This window comes from Megalops cyprinoides, chromosome 23 (assembly GCF_013368585.1).
Source record: "Megalops cyprinoides isolate fMegCyp1 chromosome 23, fMegCyp1.pri, whole genome shotgun sequence".
NCBI lineage: Eukaryota > Metazoa > Chordata > Actinopteri > Elopiformes > Megalopidae > Megalops > Megalops cyprinoides.
The window spans coordinates 23,551,324-23,570,018 of record NC_050605.1 but is presented as its reverse complement, the minus strand read 5'-3'; the positions used below and the strand labels follow the sequence as shown (position 1 = coordinate 23,570,018).

At 49.4% G+C, this 18,695-nt stretch overlaps 1 protein-coding gene across 3 annotated transcripts in view; it reads left to right on the top strand.

Moving 5' to 3' along the window:
* plxnb2b (plexin b2b) overlaps window positions 1–18,695 on the top strand; it is an 80,516-nt gene that overhangs the window by 47,271 nt on the left and 14,550 nt on the right. For 2 of the 3 annotated variants that reach the window (XM_036517533.1, XM_036517532.1), the window contains 9 exons: window positions 12,966–14,083; window positions 14,324–14,512; window positions 14,989–15,114; window positions 15,675–15,775; window positions 16,013–16,139; window positions 17,115–17,271; window positions 17,792–17,903; window positions 18,360–18,471; window positions 18,586–18,687. In XM_036517533.1, coding sequence (XP_036373426.1) covers window positions 12,968–14,083; window positions 14,324–14,512; window positions 14,989–15,114; window positions 15,675–15,775; window positions 16,013–16,139; window positions 17,115–17,271; window positions 17,792–17,903; window positions 18,360–18,471; window positions 18,586–18,687 — 2,142 coding nt within the window. In that variant the 5' untranslated portion in view covers window positions 12,966–12,967. Of the gene's footprint in view, window positions 1–10,545; window positions 10,609–12,965; window positions 14,084–14,323; window positions 14,513–14,988; window positions 15,115–15,674; window positions 15,776–16,012; window positions 16,140–17,114; window positions 17,272–17,791; window positions 17,904–18,359; window positions 18,472–18,585; window positions 18,688–18,695 lie in introns of those variants that run through there. The other variant, XM_036517534.1, reaches the window with a different exon arrangement.

Below are 18,695 nucleotides of genomic sequence, written 5' to 3'. Positions count from 1 at the left end.
AAGAACAAACACACATGAGCTGACTCACGTGAGCCGGGAAATTAAGCAGATTTCTGGCATTGCTCACCTCATCTGGAAGGGCTTTAGCAAGGCTGGAAAGACCAAGGAATGAGTTCCTAGCAGAGAGAGAGGGGAGAGAGAGGGGAGAGAGAGAGAGGGGAGAGAGAGAGGGGAGAGAGAGAGAGAGAGAGGAGAGAGAGGAGAGAGGGGAGAGAGAGGAGAGAGAGGAGAGAGGGGAGATAGAGGGGGGAGAGAGGGGAGAGAGAGAGGAGAGAGAGAGGAGAGAGAGGAGAGAGAGAGGGGAGAGAGAGGGGAGAGAGAGAGAGGGGAGAGAGAGAGGGGGGAGAGAGAGAGAGGGGAGAGAGAGAGGAGAGAGAGGGGAGAGAGAGGAGAGAGAGAGGAGAGAGAGAGGAGAGAGAGAGAGAGAGAGAGGAGAGAGAGAGGGGAGAGAGAGGGGAGAGGGGGGAGAGAGGAGAGAGAGAGAGGGGAGAGAGAGAGGGGAGAGAGAGAGAGGAGCTGTTCAGAGGAGTCTGGTGTGGAGCAGCGAGTGAAGCACAGCTGTAATTGCTGCCTTGTGACTCACACTTGTTTTTCCCCAGTGTGCTGGCTATCAGGAATCCCCATCTGATAAGAGCTGCTCTCATGGCCTCCACATCCTCTGATTTCCATCTCCAGGAAACAATGACAGAAATCCTTTTTGTCCCGCTCACATTGTCTCAGTAATGCGGTGTCGCACCTCTGACTCCGGGGTCGGACAGTCCATTAAGTAAGACACGAAGTTCTCAGGTGTTCACTTCCCAGAGGGTTTTAAAGTTTCAAAACATATCCAGGAACAGAGAAAGGAGATTAACACAGTTTCCTGTTTGCCCTTTTATTATTTTCATGTGGAGGGCACTAAACGTAGTTAGATGAATGACAAACTGTAATAATTATTTTTTGTTGTCCATTCTCTTTTATGGAAGAGCACATCAGTTCTGTACAGCATATTGGAACAGTGCACTCACTCCCATTAGGTTACACAGACGGCTGCTATATGAAGTACAGTCAGTGCGGCTTCAGGGGCAAACTCACATCATCACTCTCCCCAGCTGCTACTGATCATGGTCCAGTCAAAATAATAACGCAAATGGGCACGTTGTTCCGCGTAAAAACTATCAGCATCTCCCATTCGATAACGCAACTGCGTGTCACTAGTGCCATGCTTTCATCTGGTGAGCCTGAGAGATGCCTCTTCTTGCAAGCCCTGTTTTTCGGGTAAACTGAGGCTTGGCGTTGAGGATTAGCCCTTTTTGCAGAAATGTTTGCCTCTGAGTAGAAGCCCAGGCAGGAAACACTATAGTGAACAAAAGGCCCACCGAGATGAAACGCTCAGTGTCCTTACTTCATCTCATCCTTTCTCAGTGGGATCCTGTTCCCGCAGATAATGCTCTGTGTGAACAGCAGGGCTGTGTAACGTAAAACGCAGTTCGAGCTGCCCAAACACTCGCTGTCAGTATTGAAAAGCTATTGTCAGAGAGATGATAGGTGTAGTCCTCCTTAGGTGCGGTATTAGTGCACTCTAATGCACTGACTGGAAGTTAAATCCCACATTGTGGAATGTGATCGTCCTGCATTTGTGACAAAGAGGCTGTAATTAAAGGCATGAATGTGAATTCACCTTCGCTTTGAGGCTTTGCATTCGTGTGAATGGATCTGTGGGCAGCACGGCCCTAATTAAGATCAAACGTGGAGTTACTCAGCTTGTGCAGCACCCACAGACCGTGGGCTTGTATATATATCGAATAGCTATTTTTAGCGCAATAACAGCTATCCCTGGTATATGGCGTTGGGTTTCTTCCTGTATTTTTCTCCCTTTAGTCATACCTGATGCGGGAGCGCACCTCCAGTTTTCCGAGGCCATGTGAAATGCTCCCGGGGGAAAAAACGCCACTCATATCTATTCAATGTTGATATCACAGCAACAGCGCTATGTAGCTATGTGTTTCTATCTACCACATGGAAGCAGCAAAGATAAAGAGTGAAAACATATGCTATGTGTTTTTCAAAGCTAATAGGTAAGTTAACTAACATATAGATACAGGTGATATTTTTCTGCCCTGGAAGCATTTCACTGAACTTTGGAGGTGTGCTCCTGCATCAGACTGAAGGGAAAAAACATACAGGAAGAACCCTAACGCCACACACCAGGGATAGCTGTTATTGCGCTAAAAATAACTATTTGATATATCGCGATGGCTATATCGTGCAGCCCTAATTTTGGTTCGGGTGGTTGTCCAGAAGGGTTACTCCTCTGCTACGAGGGAAAGATGAACGCTCTGCCTCAGAGCTGCGTTCCGGACCGCGTCAGCACGGCTTCCGAGTCAAGATGGTCAGCATGTTTTTCCATCTGTTTGACGAGGAGGGTACAGACCTGAGGACAGACTCCCTGTGTGTCCTGCATGTATTAAACATATCGGTTGAATACTGATTTATTGTATTTCCCCTCAATGAGTGCTGGGTGTGGGTGTCGGTGAGGGTTTAAGACTGTGGGCCCCTCAGTACAGTAGGCAGAGAAATTAAAGACAGCTTAAAGTACAGAACAGCCTGTTAGCCAGATTACCTCAATAAAGCAACAAAAGCCATGGAAATAGGTCAGGCGCTTTACAGGCGGTTTTGGATTAAATAGCATCATTAGCGTTTTTGCTTCATTGGTGATAGCTCTACATTTGTGCCAATGTTTTTGTCTGTGTTCATAATGCCCATCGCGGAGGTGCCACTTGACAGAATGGGCATATTCGCATGTACACTGTCACTGAACGCTTTTCTAAAGGAAAGAGAATTCAGTGCCCTGGAAACATGTGCTAATCCAGGCAAAGCCCTCTTTGCCCTCCTCCCACAGGGCCAAATCTCTGAGAATGCGGTCATGCCAGTGCTCTCAGATGCTACTCGTTTTATTTTGGGCCAAAATTAAGTTTGGTTTGAACAGGCTACTAGGTAGCTCTCATATGGAAGTAAAAATGGAGTTAAAATAGATAATTTGCTCCAAACTGAGCACAGGCACATAGATGTATAACTACATTATAAATAACTAGGCATGAGATGATTCATTCAGCTCACAATATGATACCTTACGCTTAATGTAGTTCAGGATAAAAAATATTTCGAAACAATATTCCCTGAATAGTAATGTTGATGGGAAATGTATAACAATATTGAGTAAAATTTCCTTTTCTTTTCTTCCTTTTAGATATCAAACCCCTGTTTGTATTAGAAAATCGTTTTTCAAAGACAGATCCATAACTGTATATTCTCTGGAAACTTTATTTTCTGCTGTTGCAAAATTGGAAATTTCCCGTCATTGCACATAAAAAATGATTCAAAACCTGCATCATGCTTAATTAGAAAAGTTGTTTTACAGAAATTTCCTGTGTTTCTCTTCAGAGCTTTCAGTTGGCCTTCTCTGCCGCTGTTGCCGAGATATCATATGCTTTCTGACCATAGATTTTAAGGAGGTTCTCTGAACGCTTTCATGTGGAACAGACCGTTGCAGTATCAGAGACAACCCCCTTCTGCTACAGTTAGCTGTTCTGCAGACTGGCTCCATAGCCTGGAGGGGGGGGGGGGGGGGGGGGCAGTGAGAGCTGATGAAGCCTCCCTTGGTCAGACCCCTATCGATCAGGACAGGCCCGTCTGCAAATTTCCTCTCGCCCCAAAACAAGGGGGAAATTCCATGAGAGGTAAACAAGAGAACATCAAATAAGTGCTGTTTACAGTCTGGGGAAATGATGCGGGGTAGATCCCTGCTCTGGCTGTAAGCTTTGATTCAAGCTTAATTAGGTGTATGTTAGCCTCCGGTACGAAGGATACAACCAATTAGGCTTTTGCACAAGTAATTAAAATGATGCAGTGCGGATGCTTTAAGAGGATGCATCTTTAATGAAAGCAATTAGGAAACTTATCACCTGGAAATCGGTTTATGTCTCAGTGCCGGCCTGGAGTAGAGAATTGGTTCGTTTAATAATAAGGGGTATTTAGATCTTAGATGAAGTCAGTGGATCAGTGGTTAATTTGATTAGATCTGCCCGGCTCTTTTTTTCTTATCAGGACCGGGATGACTGGTAGTAACTACTAACCAACCTCTGTGGAGTTTCTTCACATCAGAGTATTAATTTGAGGCTACCTACAGTACATCAATACTGCTGTGTATTTTTTTCACCAGTTTAATTGGTTGTGTCTAATAAGGATCTTCAGCGTAAGGCCTTTAATCTGTCATTGAATGGGGGGGTTATCTTTTACCCTTGTGGGTGAGAACAATCACTTGAATCAGAAACAAAGGCTGTGTTGTTGAAGCACTTGTGCTCTCTCTCTCTCTCTCTCTCTCACACACACACACACACACACACACACACACACACACACACACACACACACTTTCTGCCTCTTACTTTCTATCTCACTCCCCCCTTCTATTGCATACACATACACAACTTGCCATGTAGAGTCATACACATGCACATGAACATTTTTGTAGTATAATGTGGATTTGATCTGGCAACCTCTCTCTTGTCCAAGACCTCACCGGGCTGTGGGGTATAGCAGGTCATAGTTATACTTCCTCATATAAACTGTATTCAAGATGAAAGAGAATTATGAAGTAAGCACAATCAAAGATTATGCTTTAATTTACAGGCTTCAATGCCATTGTTTACTTGTGAGCTCTAGGAGAGCCCTTTCCTCAATGGAATAAAATCGTAATTATGTAGTGCAAAAAATATGGTAATCTGATTATTATATTTAGCTTGTGTTAATTGATGGCAGCGTAGGGAAGATTTCAGTTATTAATCGGTCTTATGTGGGAGAAATGGAGGTGATAAACAGCGAAAATTGTACTTGCATAGCTCAGCTATTAATAATTCTTAGTGCCAAGATATGGAGTATTACCTTTATAAACGTGTGTTTTGAAATTGTTTTGATTCTGTCTGTCCTTCCATTCATATTCCATCAGAGCAGTCCTTTGTTGTGGCCATGCTGTCCACCTCCATAGAAGCACAGGAAGTAGCTGAACTCAGAACAGTGCTTTGTTATGGCAACTCTACCCACAGAAGCACAGAAAGTGGCTGAAGTCGGCCTAGCCAGCACATTTCCAAAAAGAGCCTCATCCTGAACTGAACTGTCAATTTCCATTCAGCTGTGCTCTCTGAATTTTTGAAATGAATACTTCCTGTGTGGACAGAGCTGAAGGGGGCCGGAGAGAAAGCTGGTGATGTGGAGGAGTCAGAGGCCGAACTGAGCATGGACTGACCCTCGATCTCCTGCTCTTCTACAGGTCATTCCAGGCCCGGCCATGTGGTCGGGCTGGCGCGGGGCAGGCGGGGTGATTATCAGCAGAAGGCAGGAGAGATAAAGCACAGGAATCGGGGGGCTGACTGGCAGACAGTCCTGCTATCTGAGCCTCAGACACCGAGCTGAGCAGGAGATACTAATAAACCACTGCCAACAAAAGCAGGGCTTTGATGTAGCTTTAGTCCTGCTTAAACCCTGACAAAATGTCACAGCGTACACATGACGGGAAAAGCATAACCTCCGCAGGAAGAGCGGGCACACAGAAGCTAGCGCGGGACCTGCTTTTCTGCAGCGGTGTCTATGGTGTAGCTATCATTCCGTTTTAACCAGATGAAACCGGTTTGTTTTGAAGAAAAGGGGTAATTACGTTAACCTTTATACTCTCCCCCAGATTAGGAACAGCTGGGTTTCACACATTAGAGGGCTGGGAACGAGCGCTGGGATCAATAACCAGGGCCCTGAGGACAGTGCACGTATCCGCGGTGATATAAAATCTGTTCTTTTATTGGTTCAGTACCACAGTCTGCTTTTCAAGGATTACAGCCCTGCAGGCCCTGACCACGCTGACAGGAATTCCTAATGACTCCACAGAATACACCAAATTGTCCTTTCTGATAGCGAAAATGCATTTATTTATTTATTTTACCAAGATTAAATGTCGGAGAGATTTCTGGAGAGGAGTTGTGCTGGTAAGTAGTCTAGACACCGCGTGCGGAGTTGGTACTTTGGGTACATTGTGTTTCCACCTGAATTTGTTGCTCTTGAGGTTGCTGATTTCTCTGCACACAGAGAGGTGAGGCCTTGTCTCCACACCTGTCAGACACGCGGCTGACGACACTGATCATCTCCCCGATTTCAGACTTAATTAACCTCCACGTCCGAGCTGTCGGTCTCATCTCGTATCTCAGACGAGATCTTCAGCACGGCAACACCTCGGGCCCGGGAACTGCGAATGAGAAATCATAATTAAAGCCCTCGTGCCTGTTTGAGAGGAAAAAATACACTTGCGCTATGTGTGGAGTCTGCGTGTGTGTGAGCGGAAAAAGGCTGTGTGGATCAGAGCAAGGAAGTGTTTGTACTTTTGGTTCGTTAGTAATGAGAGCACAGCGCTGTGGGATTGTGATTAGGGAACATGGTGCAGAATCACATTGCTCGTCTCAGACTGGCCGGGGGTGAGGGCTTTTTTGGAGCACGCTCGGCACAGAGGCAGTGGGGCGGAGGGGGCACAGTCACGTGGCACTGTTCTGCGTGGTGCTATCCTAAAATCCCACAACCACTGGGGGTTTAAAAATGAATGCCATTGGCGATTGTGAGTGCATACGAGCCAACTGTGGAGCCTCTGCCTGTGGAGTCGAGCCTGGCGGCTCGTGTGTTGAAGCTGACATTTCGTTCCGAGTGACGGGGACAGGAAAACACGCACTCATGCTGGTCTGGAGGAGAAGGTCACGGATCTCTGGGCTTCTCCGTCACCACTGACCTGTAGCCAGTGTCTCGTCTCTGAAGGCACGGAGATCTTATGCGTACGGACATTGTGTGCCGAGCTTTCCGGGCTTCAGAGTAAACAAGAGGCCTCCTCTTCCCCATCTTCATCCAGCAGAGTTTTATTGACTTCACCAGGTTTTTTTGCCTCTTGAAGAGCGCTAATTGGCTCAAACGGCAGGGCCTCATTTTGCCTCCAAATGCAGTGGGCTAGCAGTCTCTGGCTGTTCAGCGTGCCGGTGTAGAGCTTTTCATTAGAGCAGGGAGACGGCCAAGATTTGCACAGACTCAGGTCCGGTCTTTGAGAGGGCCCACGGGGCCAGATAATGGTGTTTGTGTAGCTATTAGACAAGCCCTGTTGATTTTGTGTCTTTAGGGTGTTTGTAGAGTAGGTATGAACAATGTGAGAGGGTGGTTTGTGCTAGCTTCCTGGAAAGCAGGCCTGAAAAGGTTTAGGAATGGTAACACTGGTCGTGTGTACCAGACAACTTTTGAGGTTTGTTTAGAAGTGGAGTCAGACACAGGGCCTGTGTTCAGTTTTTTATTGTGACACTGGGGCTTTGCGATCAATTACAGGGTTTACAAACTGACCAATCAGGTGAAACAGCATATCCGACAGTCTCTTCAGCTGAAGTGTAATTTTGCGTGGTGAGGAAATGTCTGTTCACACAGGTACAATGCAAGGTGTGTGACCGTAATCACATGGTAAGGCGAGCGGAGGGCGCTTTCTGACAGCTCCAGCTGCCAGGGACTGAAGTCACAGCAGTGACTCACGAGGAAGTTTGAGACCGGAGTCATCCCAACTGAAGAGTCGGGCTGTCCTCGGTGCAAACATAACACTGACCTTTTTTACTGCGCTTTTGCAAGCGTGAACAAAGCAGGCTTTTGCTTCCTGCCACAATGAATAGCCCTCAGACCATGGCACCCCCACTCATGAAACATGCTATTCTACATACAGTACAGCCCGGGCTTTCAGAGGACGTTCAACAAAAGGGCGGTCAGAGATGACATGAATGGCCGGTCGCTCGCTGTGGAATCAACCGTGGCTTTCATCCTGAGAGGTCATGTGACGGTGACTTGTGCGAGTGCGAGTGTGAGCTTGTGTTCAGATGGCCAGTGTGAGGTTCGGAGATGTGCCCTGGAGTCTGGAGGGAGGACAAGGATCTGTATTCCCCTCGAACCTACAACCTGAGGATGAGTGAAACTGTGTTGCGAATACCTTCATGCCTCATTGGCATTAATGCGTCTGAAGTTTATTCATTATAACCAATAAGGTGTGTAATAGATTTCCTTTCTATCCTGTCATGAATTCTTGATTACACAGAAGTGTGGCTTTGTTTGCTAATGAAAGAATTAATTTAGAGTGGGACTTGCGGTGGAAGAGCTTCACTCAACGCAACCTTTGACCCCAAACCAAGGCGAAGCACATCTTCCTCTTGTACTTGCGTCCAGCAGCATGCCAGATCCAAAGGCCTGGACCCATTATTCCATTATTTGAATATTTGAGATCACTATTTCCTCACTTGGATCAGTGTTAAAACATTTAATTCAGAAAATAAATGAAAAGTTGTACTTGTTTCATTAGTATGCATGAAGGAGAGCCCCAGAACCCTGCATCAAATAAGATAATTCCTTGATGTTATTAATTTTCCTGTCTGAAAATGTGAGTGCACGCAGGTTTCTAAGCACCGACTCATTATTTACACACAACAGAAATTTCATCCCATCAGGGGGGAAGGTGAGTATGACTGAAAAATGAATATTCAGTCTCGGGAGCCGTCGAATGTTGGAATATGAAATGAATCTGTGCATACACGCCTATCCAGAGCCCTGTGTCGTAGCGCGGGGTGTGAGCGCTGGGGTAACTGCTGCAGGAGGGAGGGGCGGGGCCGGGCGGGGCCAGGGTGGGGCCAGGGCTGTACTGTCGTCCTGGCACAGGGCAGCAGGGAGTCTGGGGGGGCCTGTCATGGTGTGGTACAGTAAGGTGCAGGGAGGCATGTTGTGTGGTACAGTGCGGTGCGATGAGGTGTGGTAAGGTGCAGTATGTTGTATGGTACAGTAAGGTGCAGGGAGGCATGTTGTGTTGTACAGTGCGGTGCGATGAGGTGTGGTAAGGTGCAGTTTACTGTTTGGTACAGTAAGGTGCAGTGCAGTGAGGTGCGCGTGATTTAGCTGAGGTTATGCCCTGGTTGGGAGGGAAGGGGACAGAGAGAGAGAGAGAGGGGGAGGGAGAGAGAACCCTGGCCCCTTGCTGCGTGTGCTCTAAAGCGGGGGTTTGCAGCTACTCTGTTAGCACTCTGAGATGGTGTCCCTGTGGTCTCGGTGGTGGTGGGGGTTGGATCATTTTCCCGCTGGGTGTTGGGGCCGCCAGGTGTCGGGGCGTCTGTGCGGACCTCCCCTGGACCACGGGCGTCCTCGCCGCTGCCAGCACTCCGGGGCTGCTTGTCTCGCAGCCGACCGCAGAGTCAGTCAAATTGAAATAAATGAAGTGTCAGGCCTGACGGCAGGGTAATTGTTCATACGGAAATTGGATTGGCGTCATGACGCGAGCTTTCTAAGCAGTCCTAAAACAATTTACAGCCGCGTGTGCCGGGGGCCGGCGCGCTGAGAGCGAGCCCCTGCGCACACATTTATCTGCACAATGAGGGAAGCCTTTGTGTCGTTCTCATTCAGAGGGAGCGGCGTGCGATTCACACTGCCGGCACCTGAAGGAAGTTTGTTTCTGCTGGCTTTGCTCTCATCACTCCAAATCCCTTTGTAATATTCCTTGTATTTTCTTTATCGCCACCGAGCAGAACACCAAAGCGGAGAGAATTAGGAGCCGAGCCGCCGCTGAAAATTAACCGTCTCCTCACCGACCCGGCATGCAGGAGGAGCGCTGTAGCACGGCTCTCTGTCGGAGTAGTGTGTGTTGGGGGGACGGGGGGGGGCACGGCTCTCTGTCGGAGTAGTGTGTGTTGGGGGGACGGGGGGGGGGTGATGGTCCCTCACTGCCAGGTGTGGCCGGAGTCCCAGGTGACACTGACCCGAGGAGGCCAGCTCAGAATGCATCTGGGCTGCAGGTGCTGAAGCCTCACTCTCATTCTGTCATGTCACAGTTGTGCCGCATCTGCCACTCAAAAATGCTTCATCACTATCGAGGCCCGAGGCATACGGCCCTCTGGGAGCGGCCTTAATCCCGGCTGTAATGATTTCCTCCCGTGGGTGGGGGTGTGACCCGAGAGAGAGGCTGTGTGAGTGCATGCTGGGGGGGGTGCAGGGGTGGTGATGGGACGAAGGGGCTGTGGAGCCTCTGCCCTGATCCCGGAACGGCTGGGGCCGATACCTGACACAGAGTCTCAGGACTGCTGTCTGTGGACCAGACAGGGCGGGGCCCAGCGGTCCAAGGTGAGGGGTATTGTTGGGGTTTGTCTTGGCTGTTCAGATGCACTCAGGCCGGTAAGAAATGGCTGCAGAGTGTGTGTGTGTGAGCCTGGAGCTTTCCGCTGTGCGTCCCCTGTTTCTTTTTACACCCCGGAGGCTGACAGACTGCTGGGCTCTGCCTGTACAAACATGCCGTGGCCATGCGGGGAGGCGCAGAAAGACGAGCAAACCTTTACTTTGGGGGCTGGCCAATAACAGCCAGGAAAATAATCAAAGGGCCACACCCTGCCTTGTGCTGACTTTCAGGCCCGTACAGGTGTGTGCTGGAGTCTCTCCGGCGGCTGTCGCGGCACAGAGAAAACGAAACCGATCCCAGTTTCTCCAACGGAGGAAGCACACGTGGAGTAGCACACATTACTGAAAGCGGCACGTTCTCTGCTGAAGGTAAGCTCGCTCTCTGCGCTGTGCCTGCGTTACGATTGGCCAGCGGACTCTCTCACCGCTGGTCCAGATGTGGCTGCTTCATTGTTGTTTATTTCCAACCGCTCGGAGCTTCATTAGAGCCGCGCTGTAAACTCAGCCGCTACATTTAGAAGTTCTTATTAATGCAGGGGAGCGTGGGTGGCCCACTGATAGACCCCTCTGGGATGTTTTAGAAGTGTGTGTGTGTGTGTGTGTGTGTGTGTGTGTGTCAGAGTGTGGGGGAGCAGGCAGGTGGGGGGAGGGGGCTAGCAGAGCCTTCTGAAAATGCTCGGGGTTTCTGTGCCCTTGCCTTTTGTGGAACACAGTGACCCGCAGACAGACACCACCTGAGAGAAATTCACTCAGCAGCAGATTGGATTTTCTGTTCTTTTTTTTTGGGGGGGGGGGGGTTTTAGATGGGGTTTGGAGGTGCGCGGCAGCCGGAGATGGCTTATTGAGGTGCTTTGTTGTGTGAAGGGCTGAGTGAAGCACAGGTGGAGCCGGGTCTGTGCTGACGAGTCTCAGGGAGACTCAGCCGATCCCAGAGCACAGAACAGCAGTCTGCTGCAGCTTCACTCACCGCCTTAGTTAGAACTGAAAGAGTAATTGGTGTACACTTATTACTCTATTGAATATGGACTGCACTCTAGTGAATTGCTCAGTTTGTAATAAAATTGCTTGTGGGCATGAATTAAAAAGAGAGAACGGCTGGAATATACTTGAGCAGCGGAATAGATTGTAAATTAAATGAGCTTCATTTGAACGCGAGAGATGTAAGGATGCTTGTATGGAAATGAGAAGCTAAACTCAAATTAACCAGACCCAAAGGGTGCATTCTGCTCCCCCCACTGCCAGCACCCCCCCGTGTGCAGAATTCAGTGGGAGGGCTGGGTAGCTTTGTAAAACGCAGATTCTGTGGGTTCTCTCCCAGGACACTGTAGCAGGATTTTCACTTTAATGCAAGTGTCTGTGCGTGAATTCAACAGAGGCCACAGTGCAGCCCTCTGTAGCTCTGAAGATGAGTCGAGCATTGTGTGTGAGTGTGTGAGTGTGTGAGTGTGTGAGTGAGTATGTGAGTGAGTGAGTGAGTGTGTGAGTGTGTGAGTGAGTGTGTGAGTGAGTGTGTGAGTGAGTGTGTGAGTGAGTGTGTGAGTGAGTGTGTGAGTGAGTGTGTGAGTGTGTGTGTGAGTGTGTGAGTGTGTGAGTGTGTGAGTGTGTGAGTGTGTGAGTGAGTGAGTGAGTGAGTGAGTGAGTGAGTGAGTGAGTGAGTGAGTGAGTGAGTGAGTGAGTGAGTGAGTGAGTGAGTGAGTGAGTGAGTGAGTGAGTGTGTGAGTGAGTGTGTGAGTGTGTGAGTGTGTGAGTGAGTGTGTGAGTGAGTGTGTGAGTGAGTGTGTGAGTGTGTGAGTGTGTGAGTGTGTGAGTGAGTGAGTGTGTGAGTGAGTGAGTGAGTGAGTGAGTGTGTGAGTGAGTGAGTGAGTGAGTGAGTGAGTGAGTGAGTGAGTGAGTGGTGGACACGCATGCAGACGACGGCGCGGTTGTGTCTGTGCCCTCACAGCGCAGTTGAGAGCAGGTTAATCAGGCGTGGAGGAATGCAGCCTTTTCATCTGCAACAGATGGAAAAACAATCAGCTGAATAAGCGGTGACCTTGTTCATGACTCTGACTTTGATCCGATCCGAGGAAGCCTCCCTCAACACCTCTGAGATCAAGATGAGCATGTGCATTACTAACATCAGACTTGGTTTAGCTGGCAACAGTGCTGTATAGCGGGGTTTGTAATCCAGGGGTTGCCAGTTCGATTCCCACGTGGGATACTCCTGACTCAAATGGCTTTCATAAATAACCTGCTGTATGAATGGATTGTACATGAGCTATGTAGGTTTCTCTGAATAAGGGTGCGCTCTAGGGAAATAAATAGTGTAATTTAGCTGTGAATTATAGTCATTGGCCTTAATTATGTGAAATTGTAATATGTGTGTAGTGGTGTGTTCTGTATAAGAAAATTCCATAGCCACTCCTTGACTGTAGAGTGCAGCTCTGACACACTTTCTCTCCCTCCCTCTCTCTCTCTCTCTCGCCCTCTCTCTCTCTCTCTCTCTCGCCCTCTCTCTCTCGCCCTCTCTCTCTCGCCCTCTCTCTCTCTCCCTCTCTCTCGCCCTCTCTCTCTCTCTCTCTCTCTCTCTCTCTCTCTCTCTCTCTCTCTCTCTCCCTCTCTCTCTCTGTCTCTCTCTCCCCCTCTCACTCTCTCTCTCTCTCTCTCCCCCCCCCCCCTCTCTCTCTCTCTCTCCCCCTCTCTCCCCCTCTCTCCCCCTCTCTCTCCCTCTCTCTCCCTCTCTGCAGAAATGGCGAGGTGGGCCCACACCGCTCTGCTGCTCCTACTCTTCATGCGTGCTGCTTGCTGTAAGGAGACCCTACAGGTGTTCAACACGGAGACGCCCGTCAACAACGTGGTGCAGGACCCACAGAGCGGCCGCGTCTACCTGGGCGCCGTCAACGCCATCTACCAGCTGGACGCCTTCCTGCAGCTGGAGAGAAAGAAGGAGACGGGCCCCAAGAGGGACAGCCGCCAGTGTACCCCTCCCATCCACCTCACCTGCCAGACCGCCCAGATGACCGACAACATCAACAAGCTGCTGCTGGTGCACAAGAGCAACGGCTCGCTGGTGGTCTGCGGCAGCCTCTTCAAGGGCATCTGCTCCCTGCTCAACCTCACCAACATCGAGCAGCAGGTCTACTACAACGACAGCAAGGGCGAGAAGACCTACGTGGGCAGCATCGAGGAGACAGTGTCGGTGGTGGGCGTCATGTCCACCTTCACCAAGGAGAGCGACACGCTGAGCGTCTTCCTGGTGGGGAAGGGCTACGGAAGCCTAGACGGGGCCAAACTGATCAGCACGCGCATCCTGCAGGATTACCGTGAGTGGGTGGTGTTCGAGAACATCGTGGAGGCCTCCACCGTGCAGGCCAACCCCTTTGTGCCCAAGTACATGCACGACTTCCGCCACGCCTTTAAGGATGGCGACTTTGTCTACTTCCTGTTCTCCCGCAAGACGGGCACGACGGACAAGTACTTCACCTTTGTGTCGCGGCTGTGCGAGAGTGACCCGCACTACTACTCCTACACAGAGCTGCAGCTGGACTGCGGGCTGGACGGCTCCTTCAACAAGGTGCAGGCGGCGTATGTGGCGCCCCCCGGGGCCGAGCTGGCGGCCTCGCTGACCGGGTCCGGCCGCTACGGGACGGTCCAGGCCTCAGACAGGGTTCTGTTCGCGGTGTTCAGCACAGTGGAGGGCAGCACCCGTTCCGGCCTATGCATGTACCCGCTGAATGCCATAAACGACCAGCTGGTGAAGATCATCGGCGCCTGCTACACCAGCCAGGGGAAGATTGACAAGAAGATGGCCGTCACTCCACCTTACTCGTCATCCACCACAAACTTCTGCTCCGTCCCTGGTTCTGTGAGTGTCAGTCATTTCAAAAGCTCTTTTTATCCAATAACACATGCAGTTCCAAGATGAATAGTATGAAAGTATATCTGACAGTGGCTGATTAGGTCCAGAGACGTGAGAGTGAAATTATGAGTGCTGTGTTTAATGTTTTAAAGATTGGAGCTGTGTATCTGCGTGCATTGGATGAGGGTGTTGAGAGAGAGGCTGTATCGAAGGACTGGTGGAGACCTGTGAGCTTCTCTCCTGCAGGCGGATTTGGTGAATGAGTACCGGTGTGGAGCGGATTTCCTGACCTCGCCGCTGGCCAGCACGCCGGACTTTGCCCTGAAGGCCGAGGCTGTGTACCACCGGCCTGGCACACTGACCGCAGTGGCTGTGTCTGTGGAAGAGGAGCACGCCGTCGCCTTCCTGGGCACCAGCACCGGAGAGGTGCACAAGGTGAGAGAAAGAGAGAGAGAGAGAGAGAGAGAGAGAGAGTGTGTGTGTGTGTGTGTGTTTGCGTGCGTGCATGTGGCAGAGATGGTGCCTTAATACTTTGGGGAAGACTACTAGGCAAGAGGAGAGGGCTCCAGCATTAGGAGGTATAGCAGGGTTGCAGGGTTATAGTTAGAGGTAGATATAATGTGGTGGGGTACCGTGTGGATGGGGGAGGGGGCGATTAGGGGTTACTCTCTTGGTAGGGACTTATGAAGTGACATGGGGATCCCACAGGGGTTTATCATTTAAATGATGCGATTAAATGAAAAGATGAACTCAGAATCACAATGCTCCTTATCTTTAGCACCAAGTGCGGTTTTGATATGTGACCTGTTGAAGGGGGGTTTCCCTGTGCTGTGTCTGTCTCTGGTCTCTTTCACAGTGCTGTGTCTGTTTAGGGGCTCTTTCACAGTGCTGTCCCTGTCTGCTTTGCCCAGGTGCACCTGTCCAGCAAACCTGTGCCCTACGGCAGGGGGCCAGGGGACAACACAGGTCACAGAGTGAATAAAAACCTCTTTTTCGACACAAACCGCAGCCACCTGTACATCACCACCGACAAAAAGGTACGAACCCATCACCACCAACACATACTCCACCTGTACATCACCACTGACAAAAAGGTACGAACCCATCACCACCAACACATACTCCACCTGTACATCACCACTGACAAAAAGGTACGAACCCATCACCACCAACACATACTCCACCTGTACATCACCACTGACAAAAAGGTACGAACCCATCACCACCAACACATACTCCACCTGTACATCACCACTGACAAAAAGGTACGAACCCATCACCACCAACATATACTCCACCTGTACATCACCACTGACAAAAAGGTACGAACCCATCGATCAACAATTAGAAATTAAGATGAAATCACAGTATAATGCAAATTGAGTAAGGTGAAATGATTTAATAAATAAATAACATGCATACAGTGAAGTAAAATATCTGCACAGCTACACTGCAGTTCTTTGGCAACGTTAATGAAATGTGTGCTTGTGTGGAAACTTGTGAAGTCGTAGCGTCCTCTGAGGATGGTGTGAGAAGCCTTTTGCAGCCTGTAACAGGCTGGTTGCACAGCGCTGTAAGCGTGATGTCTGTGTGGCAGATCACCAAGGTCCCTGTGCAAGCGTGTCACCTGAAGACGGACTGCCAGTCCTGCGTGGCTCAGAAGGACCCGTACTGCGGCTGGTGTGTGCTGGAGGGCAGGTAGCGTGTCCCCATCTGCTCCTGCTCATGCCATGAGGGGAACACATTTACATTCTCTATAAAGCATGTCATCACAGGCCGCACAGCGAGTCTGCCCCCCCCCCCCAGTCGTTCTTTTTGTTTTAACGTTTTGTCTCCGGCGGTATGCTGAATTTTCCCCGATCACTCGCCAAGCAGGAAGCGGTAAGCGCAGAGCGGGGCTGAGCGTCGGCCAATCGGTGTGCTGTTCCCTCACAGATGCAGCAGGAAGTCGGAGTGCGGGAGAGCGGAGGAGGAGAACGGCTGGCTGTGGAGTCCCAGGCAGCAGTGCGTGGCCATCGAGTCCTTCTCTCCCCCGAGCCTCAGCTGCAGGAAGACGCAGCGGGTACGGGTGACTCGCTTCCTGTGACAGCACGCTCTGTCCCACAGAACTCCTGAAACCAGCAGCACTTCAGCTTTAAAATAAAGCGCACCCCACCAAGAGGGACCCCATCTGGCAACGACCGTCTGATTCTTAGAAGTGGCTGATTCATAAATAGGGAAAAAAAAGCTACAAATGAATTTATTAAATGGAGGTTTGAAGCTTCCAACAATGTTGATCTCTTATTTGAGAGAAGTTCTCAGATAAGTTTTAAATAAGTTGTCAAATATGGAACAAGTCATGTCTTTTGTCTTTTGTCCCTTTTCCTCCTGCATGAACTGACATCTAAGCAGTTAGCTCAGCTGCAGGACTTTTTCTCTAAATGTTTTAAATTCAGGGAGCCGCGGTAGTTAGCACATGATGTGAAATTCATTGTAGTCGCATTCAAAACGTCTTTTTTCACTTATTCAATCAAGTTTAATGCTGCAGATCATATCACATGTTCTGAGTGAGCCCAAAATTATTCTAACAAGCTCAATATTTAAGCAGTGTCACAGGAACAATTCTGCCTTCAGTACGTTGAATCCTTATGAACAGAGTGCTATACTTTGAATTACCGTGGAGCTGAAGTCCCTTATAATGCAGCCTCTGTTTTCGATACCCATCAGTTCACTCCAATTAATCAGGTTCAGGCTTTTAGCTCCTGCTCCGGTCCCTGAATTGACAACCCAGTCTTCAATATTAATTGCATCTACTTCAGACTGACCCCATTTGTCCAATGGAACCAAAGAACTTTATTTCAAGTCACTTAATTATTAAATAACTCAAAGGTCAGAGGGCAGAGAGGTTCAGGAATCTGTCATACATTTCCAGAATCTCTAAAAGGCTTAGAAAGGTTTCTGTTTTGTTGTAATTATCCTTTTTTATGAGGTTTTTTGGTTGTGTGCTGGTGACCTGATTCTGGCTTTGCTGATATGAAACTGCGGTTTCTCTTTGCAGGTGGAGATAAGCGTGCCCTCTCTCCCCACTATCAGGGAGTCTGACAGACTTCAGTGCTGGTTTGGGCGTTTCAGCAGCCAGGCAGAGGTGGAGGGCTCAAAGGTCACCTGTAATCTCCCTGACCTTGAAAGCATCCCAACCACTCCTGATAAACAAGGTGGGTCCCTCAGTCCTGAATTCCTGCTGCTTGGGGTCATGTCTCTGAACTGTCTCTGAGCTGAGTTCCCTTAAAGTGGCCTTACAGTTGTCCTTAGAAATGCATAAACCCAGGGCAACTGTTTGGTTGGACAAAGCAATTGATTTATACTCTTGTAAAGAGTGTCATCTTTGTGTGTTCTTGGCGTGTTCGAACTGAACACATTCCCCGATTTTAATTTTGTCTGTTTAGAAATCATGAAGCTGGATTAGGGATCTCAAACTGTGTAGTGTGTGTGTGTGTGTGTGCGCGTGTGTGTGTGCGCGCATGTGCGCGAGTGTGTGCGTGTGCACAAGAGAGATATGAAATGTGTTTATGTATAGAAATGGTAGTATTTAGTAGTAAATGGTAGTCGTTGCCAGGTGAAGTTGCCTCTTACCCTGTGTGGGTCTCTGCGTGTCGTGACTCTGCTCCTCTGTCTGTGTGTGTGTGTGTGTGTGTGTGTGTGTGTGTGTGTGTGTGTGTGTGTGTGTGCGCTCAGATTTCGTGGCTGTGCCAGTGAAGATCTTTGTGAATGGAACTGTGGAGGTGGCTGTCAGCGAGTTCCGATTCTACAACTGCGGCGCAGCCGTGAGGAAGAGTGAGAACACCCCGTGAGTCTCCACGGCCTCCGCTCGGGTGCCAGAAATACAAACAAATCTCCAAACACAAGCTGTGATGCATGGCTAATACTGTAATCGAGCGTGCGTCCTTCTACACAGCCTGTACTTGGTTTGTTTTTTTTTTTTTTTTTTTTTTTTTTTGAAGCAAAGGAAATTGCTTCCCTTTCCTGTTCATTAATCAAAACGAAACGCGATCCTTCATGTGCATTATTTTTCTGCTTCCCATACGCTCATAAGCCCGGGCAAAATATCTGATGAGTGGGCTCTTCTCGTCAGACGTTGGAGAGATGTATTTCACTCTCGGAAGTGATTGGAATCCAGTAGAGTACGTTTCAGTCTGGTGTTTGAAATGTGTGCAGTACAGTGGAGACCCAGACTCCCGCTGGTACGGTCCCCCCCTCCCCTCGTCTGACACCCCCCCCCCCCCCCCCTCCTGCCCCTCTCCAGGTGCATGTCCTGTGTGACCAGCAGGTGGGGCTGCCAGTGGAACACCCAGGATCACACCTGCAGTGACAGCGATGGCTCCATAGATGGCGCTCATATTATCAAACACCAGCAGGTGAGACACGCAGGGCCTGGCCGGCTTGTCGTCCCACACACACCCTCCCTCCCCCCATGGGTGTGCTGTACTTTTGGAAAAATGTTGAGAGTAATTTCACTCCTCTCTGCCCAGGCAATGAGCTGTCCAAGATTTGAGAACCAGGAACCAGGACTCATTCCTGTGGGATTTAAAACACCAATCAGGTTTGAGGGAGTCAATCTGGACAGGTATAAGGTAAAGTA